Here is an 8,859-nt window from a genome sequence, read left to right as displayed (position 1 = left end):
TGTTGATGTTTTTGGCTTTGTCCTGTTTCTGAGGTGGATTCTGTGAAGGTTTTCTTTTATTTAAGTATACACTTATAATGCACATGAAGGAACAATCCCAAATCATTGCAATAGGGTTGTATTTGAAAAGCAAACTATAAATGGTGATTCATGGGGCACAATTAGTTTTTCTGGACCTTGAACACATTGGACTTTAGAGATAAGTCAACAAATATGCCTAACCATTTTCCAGAGGTCTGATTGGCTGTTGGGAGTCATCATCCTGGTTCTATGTGAGGGAGCTCAACTCAAGAGTACGTAGATGTGAATTTGAGAACTTGTACAATAAATATTCGTACGATTACACTAAAATTTAGCGCTTACAGTACAGATCGAGAGGAAAAATCATGGGCCAATCCTCATCAGCAAATTATGACTTGGAATCTCTTCTGTCTCAACAGTGGTATAACTGGGCTTTAAATTACCAATGCCTCTTTTCAGCAAATTGTGACTTGGAATCTCATCCGTGGTATGACTGGGCTTTAGATAACCAATGCCTCTTACCAGATATAGGCATAGATGAGTCTCTGCTGAAATACTCTGGTCTCGACTCGAACGCTGTGCTGCAGGATTACTCTAATGAGATGCTCAAAGCGGTGCCAGGATTGGTCCAGACTTTAGGACCTGCCGTTGGTGCACTGACTTCAGTCCCGAATGCTGTTGGTCTTGGAGCTTTGGTGATTTCCATGATCATAGAGATCGCCATCAAGAGCAGCACTCAGACAACTGATAACACATACGGCCTGTTACGACGTGTGTTTGCGGAAGAGAAAGCTTCGAGTGTCCGGGACACAATGTCGGAGTATCTGAGACGCCATCGCATACACATGCACAATAGCCAACGATTACGGGAGGAAATAAGTAGACTGGAACAGCAGCTGAGCAACGACCTCACCATCCTCAGAAACTCCTTGCAGCTGGACGGACAGATGAGAAGCCGTGGGTTCAAAATCTGGGTCAATGGAGCCGCCTTTTACGTCCAGATGTTGATCCACGAGGCTCGACTGAATATTCAGATCGGTAAACCTGCGTCAAACTATCTCAATGCTATTGAAGCTGCTATTGACTTGTATTTAGGGGACCTGGATAACTTGATGGAGAAACACAAGACTTACAAGATCAATTCTGAAAATTTCATTTACAGAATTATCTCTCAGGATTTCTCTGGCAACACTCATATTTACATTCCAAGTGTATGTTTAATGAAAAATGATGAAGCTAATGGTGATTACGTATCAAAGGTTCCATCTGATATTGACTGTAGTGATTCAAAAATGGTTTCGACTTTTATGGATTTTCTTTACTCAAATTATGAACCGATCAAAGGTTTAAAGAGTTATTTTTTAAATATCAAGGAAAACCTCAAGTCTCTAATCCATCAACGGGGTTCATTCACTCTGCCATCGGCAGCAGGTTAGTCTAGATGTCCAGCCCGTTCTCATCTCAAGACGTCATATACTGACGCTTTTGCCAATGCGTAGACATCCAACACACATGGCACCCTTTAGCGTCAATATGAGACGCAGAAGGCGCCTCCTAGTGGTCTAAACCTAACCCTACCCCAGACCTAAACCTACCCATAACCGAAGCGTTTTATATTGACGCTAAAGGGTACCATTTGCGTTGGATCTATACGCATTTGCAAAAGCGTCACTATATGATGCCCTAAGATGAGAATGTTTTGAGATATCTGTGTTTAAATATCACTAATGGATATGACACAGTAAAGGACAACAAATAATATTAAGGAAAACAATTGTAAGATATTTGTTTGTTTGTGAAGACTCGTTTTTAATATTATTATTACTTTTAAACAATATTCATAATCAGTAGCATTATATCTGTTTTATAATGTTTATATACATTCCTAATCAGTTGGGAGTTAGAGACTGAAGTATATGCAGTGTATACTCACTTATGACACTCAAAACTTACACAAGCATGTACACAGAGTACAAATATCAAATATGGACATACAGCACAATGTGTGAAGTTACACATTCAAGTCCTATACAAATATAGACAAAATACCAACCCGGTCTCATCCCAAGACGTCATATAACTGACGTTTTGGGACGTCTTTTGACCATACGTCAATATTCGCCTTTTTAGGGCCCCCTTAAACGTCGGTAGATGAGGTTATGGGATCCTAACTCTACCCCAGACCTAAACCTAACCCTAAACCTAACCCGTCACCTAACTGACGTTAAAGGTAAAGCGTCAGTTGTATGACGGCCCAGGATCGCCATCTACCGACGTTTAAGGGGGCCCTAAAAAGGCGGATATTGACGTATGGTCAAAATACGTCCCAAAACGTCAGTTATATGACTTTTTGGGATGAGACTGTGTTAAAAATACACGTCTTTAAATTAAATCCTAATTATAACTTTATTAAAAGGTCTTCAATTCACTGTTGTTAACATACCTTTGCCTTTGTAATCACAATTGTGTGTGAAAAGTTATTGCTGTTTTACTGCCTCTATGTTCATTTCTTTCAAAAACTGCAGTGAGTACAGGTACGTATTTTGCATTTTTCAAGAACAAGTTTACTGCATCAGAAAAGCCAAACATATAGAGCTGGTTATGTGATGCAAACCTCAAAATGTAATAGTTTATAAATCACGAATTTTGGTAAAATTGTTTTGAGGTCATAACATGGTACGGTGAAAGTCAAATACTCAGAACTATATCTTTATTAATAGTTGATCTGATGCTCACACAATACCTTGTAGAAAGACTTCATTGTACCTTGTGAAACACAGACACCCAACCCCCATCCCACATCCCCACTTCCTACTTCATCTCATTAATTTTCAGACAAACCTGAGATAATGTGTGTTTTCTCACCTCTCCGTTGATTGAGGTAATGTCACACCAGGGCTACTGTTAACTGCCAGGTTCGTTCGCTGATTAAAATGAGTTAATATTTACATTTCTTACGATTCAGTAATTGAGGACTTGATCATTATAGGTTTTCTAAAAGACTTTGCAAACGGAGTGCTTTACAGAGGTCTATTGTGGCCTTGCGAGCTATACTGAAGTGACAAAGACTTCATATTGAGAGAGCTCTCCACTTGCATGTAATTTACCTCAATTTTCCCCTCCACAGAAGTCATGGCTTTGTGTAATGCTTCATATTCACTCATCAACCAAGGACAGAGTGCACATCACTTTTGGCAGATGCTTTCATACAAAGCTACGTATATTGCATTCAAGGTACCGTCCATTTGATTAGTTCCCTGGTAATTAAATGAATGACCTTGGGAATATTGTTGCATGCACTTGAATGACTAACCAAGTTCATACTGACAACTCTTAAACCTTTCTTATTTCTGAGGATAAAATCAGTGAATTTAACATTTTAAAGGCCTAAATTGCAAATTATCAGGATGTTATTTGTGTTTATCATTTCTAATCAACAAGTACAGAACATGATTTATATTTAAACTTTTAATAAATACAAAAAAAAATCCTTAAAACAGCTTGAATGTAACTCGACACCCTTGCCTCATTTAGTATGTGCAGTCCTATGAATATGCAAATGAGCCCCACCCCCACTCACTCAGCTCAGAGATCCACTGGTTGACGATCACACGTTGATCAGGGGTGCGTTTTCCGAAAGCATCGTTAGCCAACTACGGTCGCAAGTTCTGTCATTACCAATAGAGTTGGAAATGGAAATTGCGACCAACTTGCGACCATAGTTGGCTAACGATGCTTTCGGGAAACGCACCCCTGATTGGTTACAAGGTCGTTTGTGACGTCAGAAACACCAGCGATTTCAAACCGTGTGTTTGTGTCTTTGGTTCACTGCAGTTTTAACCTGAAAATACTCAGCAATGACTTATGAACTTACACATGGATTGTCTTAAAGCACATTAAAAACACCGCATAGACCAACCCGATCTCACGGGAATTTGTACGAATTTTACGAGGTGGCTAATTCGTAACAATTGGTACGACCTCACTCGTACGAATTAGTACGATTTTGCTAAATCGTACATATTTTACGAATTAGCCAATTCGTATGAATTCGTACGAATGACCCCGCCCCTAAACATAACCGTCACGTGGGTTTAGACAAATCGTACAAATTCGTACGAGTGAGGTCGTATGAATTAGTACGAATTAGCCACTTTTGAATCATTCGTACGAATTGGTCGTGAGATAGCGTAGCATAGACACATAAACAACATTAAAAGCTGGATTTTCACCACAGGGAGACTTTAGCTGAAAACACAGCTCAGAAAGACTAAGCTAAATGTGACAATAAGGTTCCATCTAACATTAGTTTAATCAACATTTATGATATACCTTTGTGGTTTACATTTGAGTTTATTGGGGATTTAACATGTTAATAAAACACAAGCGGTGTTGCTTTTCCCCCATTCAACCAAATGTCAAGCTATCCACGTGAGACTGGAAACGGCTGCGCGGATCAGCTAACGTGATTTATAAAGGACTTTGGTTTGGGGCGTTCAGAGCAAACACAAAAACAAAGTGGATCTGCAGTTTCAACAGCTGAGGTGAAGAGAGAGTCACTGTGTTATAACTAGACAGAGTACTTCACTTTAGTCAGGTAATGAAGATGTTGACAGATCTCATTGAGATCTGTTGACTGAGCAAAGTGATCGAAACAGGTACTTGGAGCACTTTGTTGGCTGACGAACAGAAACAAGAGACGCCGTATTCATCACACACACGTTCAGCCTTTCTAAAGACTGAGGAGGTGGACCAATGGCTTTATTTTGAGGATTGTGAATGAGTTAAAGCTAATATAACTGAAGCCCATTGTATTCCCCAACATCACTTGAAAACATGCTGTATTTTGCACAAATCAGCAGCTTTAGTTTAACAACTGGTGTTGATAATATATAAACCTTCTGCTTTCAATCATTCCATCTAGTTTACTGTGAATATTACATATTAGACCAAGTATCAAAATGTAATAAGATCTTCCTTTCATTAGCCTTTATATAATTGCATAATTAAAGGTAACTTTCACACAACCCAGATAAACAATTTGGATATTAATTAATAGGATGAAAATGAAAATGAAAATCTCTCAGCTGAGAAATGTCTTTTGACAAAAGATATCGTCTGCAGGTTCTTGTATGCTTGACAGCTCACCGTTTGTATTATTGATCCGCCTATGGAATAAACCGGGCTCATTTTTCATTCATTTAACTAATAAGCTAGATGATTTTTCCACAAGATTGCTTTTTAAACAAGTATCAGAGGTTTGTGCATGCATAGCACGGTTTGTGTGCATTGTGAAACATTGAGGCACTGGAGCGATAAAGCATCATTTTTACAAGAACAAAGAGTACTTCACCTTTTATTTGAGCAGGCAGCTTGTTTAGCGATTTATTCTTTGCAGAACTCGTCGTCCTGGTATGTAAATGTGTCTGTGAGCTGTGCACTCAACGCCGACTACAATAACAATACTATCACCTGTTTATCATTCGACTCCCTGCGTCATTAACATCATGACCTGTGAATAATCCTGTTTCCATGACAACCGCAGCCTCTCCAGCAGAAAACAATCAACTTCGTCACTGTGATTAAGAAAAAGAAGTTGATGAAATGTGAAAAATCAAACAGGTCACGTTTGTAAAGCTACACAAATGCTTGCAAGCAGGAATAAAAGGACAGAAATCGCTCGGTTTCTTCTAATCAAACCGCAGCAGTCTCGTTTCCCGACATATGGTTCTTTCATCCGTTCACTTCCGGAGTCTCTGGCTCCGCGATGATTTCTCTGTTGTGATACTCTCCCGCTGAAGAAAAGAGTGACTTAAACCTTGCATAATTAGTGGCTGTGATAAATTACAGCGAGACTGTCCTCGAGGGGCCCGAGGAAAAGTCTTACTTAAAAACGACAGATTTGCTCTGTCTTTAATGAGCTTTCCGTCAGAGTCAACAGGCATTGAGGGAATTTTCTACCTTCTGTTTGGTCTCTGTAAAATACTCTATAATTGCGGTAAAGTGCCATTGGATGCAGATTAAGACATCAGATCTTATTAAAGGTAAAACCAGACAGTCGTTCGTTTTCCTGACTGAAACAGATGCTTTTCAAAACGACATCAATACAGTGTTATTTCAAACTGAGGAGATTATTACTGAGGAGATTTCAGTATAGAAAAACAATGCCAATTGAATATCACAGCTGAAAAATGTAATTATGCTCCCTTTTACAAGATGTAATATACAGTAAGTCTCAGGTGTCTCCAGAATTATTTATAACCCCACAGCACATGTTGTAAATGCCAGTTTTTGAGTGGAAGCAAAGACATGCTGTTTTGTGCATGTATCTTTAAATGCAAATTAGCTACAGCTCCGCCCCCTTATCCAGAAGAGGGCGGAGCATTTACAGCTCATGCCTCGGATACCTCGACAAAAACTAAAACTCTGTTTGTTTTTGACTATCATCTCTATCGCGGTGACGCTCATATGACATTGCAGTTGCTCATCATCATAAGTGTATTATCTGTATGTTTGAAAGCATTATCAGTCCAATCTTCTGATGTATGGTTTTGCACACATCCAAAGAATGCACACTATTGGTCAGACAGCGCATCCCATGAGTATTAAACTAAGTATTTTGCGCTTAAACTGTCAACAACACAAAAGTTCACAAACACAGTTGGTTTTGTCTGTGAACGTAAACAGCAGGGAAAGAAATTGCATGTGTATATTAGTGTATTAATGTGAAAGCAGCGTACTATACTGTACTGTACCTCCTGCTATATATGCTGTTAATATGAATCAAACTATAAAAGAAAAACAGAAAATCTCTCTTTGCTCTTAATTGAATAGCTTAATAGCTTTAATAAGAATACATTTGTTCTGGCTATCATACAAAGAAATGATGTGCAAAAACAACATAAATATTAATAAATGATTATGTTGTAGTCAATTATGTAATATATATATATATATATATATATATATATATATATATATATGAAGAGTTCAGATGCAAAAGCCTCTAAATGCCATTTGAAATTTTCTTCTTTAATGATGATTTTTATCAAACTTGTATACACTCTAAAAAATGCTGGGTTGTTTTAACCCAATTTTGGGTCAAATATGGACAAACCCAAAATGCTGGGTTAAAAATGTAATGTAAAAATTTAACCCAACGGCTGGGTTAGTCCATATTTGACCCAAAGTTGGGTTAAAACAACCCAGCATTTTTTAGAGTGTATTTAAGTTCTGTAATTTCACTTAAATAACAATTAATAGGTAATCTTCATTGCCATTTAAGTGAAATTACTGAACTTAAATATACAAGCTTGATAAAAATTATAATTTCAATCTGAACTCTTCATATATATATATATATATATATAGTTTTTCCATATGGAAAAATAGCCAGATAGCCAGAACATTTGGGTTTGTCCATATTTGACCCAAAGTTGGGTTAAAACAACCCAGAATTTTTAGAGTTTTCACTCTAAAAAAGGCTGGGTTGTTTCAACCCAAATGTTGGGTTAAAATGTAATTAAAATGTACAGTTGAAAGCAAAAGTTGAAGTTGGGTTAAAATGTTAAATTACATTTTTAACTCAACATTTGGGTTTGTCCATATTTGACCCAAATTTGTGTTAAAACAACCCAGCATTGTTTAGAGTGTAGTAAAATAAAACATGTAGCTGTATGTTGTCATTTTTTTTTTTGCCAAGTATAGATACATACCTTTTCCCTCATGTTTAAAATATTATGACTAATACAAAGAGAGAGAGAGAAAAAAATGAAAACCTACTGTTCTAGCTAAATATCTGAGATTAGTTTACACTGAAATAAAAGTTAATAGAATTATTACATTGTATTTGAGTGTTCATGTCTTATTTGGTTTGATTTATCAGATTTAAACAGCAAGAATCAGATTATTTTGTTACACTACAAATCCCTCAAAATGTTGCACACCAACCTGCAACTCTTTTATTTACTGACTAAAGCCTGTTTCTGCTCACAATTACCAACCCGGTCTCATCCCAAGACGTCATGTAACTGACGTTTTGAGACGTCTTTTGACCATACGTCAATATTCGCCTTTTTAGGGCCCCCTTAAACGTCGGTAGATGAGGTTATGGGATCCTAACTCTACCCCAGACCTAAACATAACCCTAAACCTACCCCGTCACCTAACTGACGTTAAAGGTAAAGCGTCAGTTGTATGACGGCCCGGGATCGCCATCTACCGACGTTTAAGGGTACCCTAAAAAGGCGGATATTGACGTATGGTCAAAAGACGTCCCAAGACGTCAGTTTTATGACTTTTTGGGATGAGACTGTGTTACAATTACTGTCTGCTCAGTGTTCATTTTGTACCCTGAATGTTATTCATGAATATAACTATGAATTTGTGATGAAAGTTACTGATTCTTTGATTTCCACCGGTTCTCTTGAACTCAAGAACTCCTGCTGCAAAACAAAGCTATCAGAGTGCAAACTACTCAACCTTTTCCTCCTGTCGCATTCCTTTGAAGAAGAAGAATCACGCCTTTCTCCTCAGTCGAACATCGTGTACTTAGGGGGAATCGTCGAGGATTGTGATTGTGTTAGCGACGTCAATTGTACTACAACACCGCAGAGAAGGGGCGGACAAAACCCTTTTTAATTATGAGCGCTCTCTCGGGCACTGTCAGGCAGTCGAATGAAAGTCATAGGATGAACTAACCCACAGTCTTAACGTAATAGATTATGTAACGTCCCCTTGTTCCTCAGTTCTTTCCACACTCTTTCTCTGTTGATGAGATCTGTTGACATTTCGCTCCCCAGCCTCTTAACTATTGACCGGCTAATTCCATTAAATCAT

General features: G+C 38.0%; 1 protein-coding gene across 1 annotated transcript; it reads left to right on the top strand.

The window, feature by feature from the left end:
- Nucleotides 1-279: 279 nt before the first annotated feature.
- LOC148969501 (uncharacterized) lies at nt 280-2,971 on the top strand. Its single transcript, XM_089125831.1, has one exon. It carries the CDS (start codon nt 387-389, stop codon nt 1,455-1,457), a length of 1,071 nt encoding a protein of 356 aa, XP_088981957.1. The 5' UTR covers nt 280-386; the 3' UTR covers nt 1,458-2,971.
- The last annotated feature ends 5,888 nt before the right edge of the window (nt 2,972-8,859 follow it).

Source organism: Pimephales promelas, chromosome 22 (assembly GCF_988280905.1).
Source record: "Pimephales promelas chromosome 22, fPimPro1.hap1.1, whole genome shotgun sequence".
Lineage (NCBI taxonomy): Eukaryota > Metazoa > Chordata > Actinopteri > Cypriniformes > Leuciscidae > Pimephales > Pimephales promelas.
Note: the sequence above shows the minus strand (reverse complement) of the source record. Positions and strands in the feature narration are given on the sequence as shown.

Excerpts from the sequence above, each read along its gene's own strand:
- LOC148969501 (XM_089125831.1), top strand. The coding sequence starts at position 387 with ATGGGCCAATCCTCATCAGCAAATTATGACTTGGAATCTCTTCTGTCT.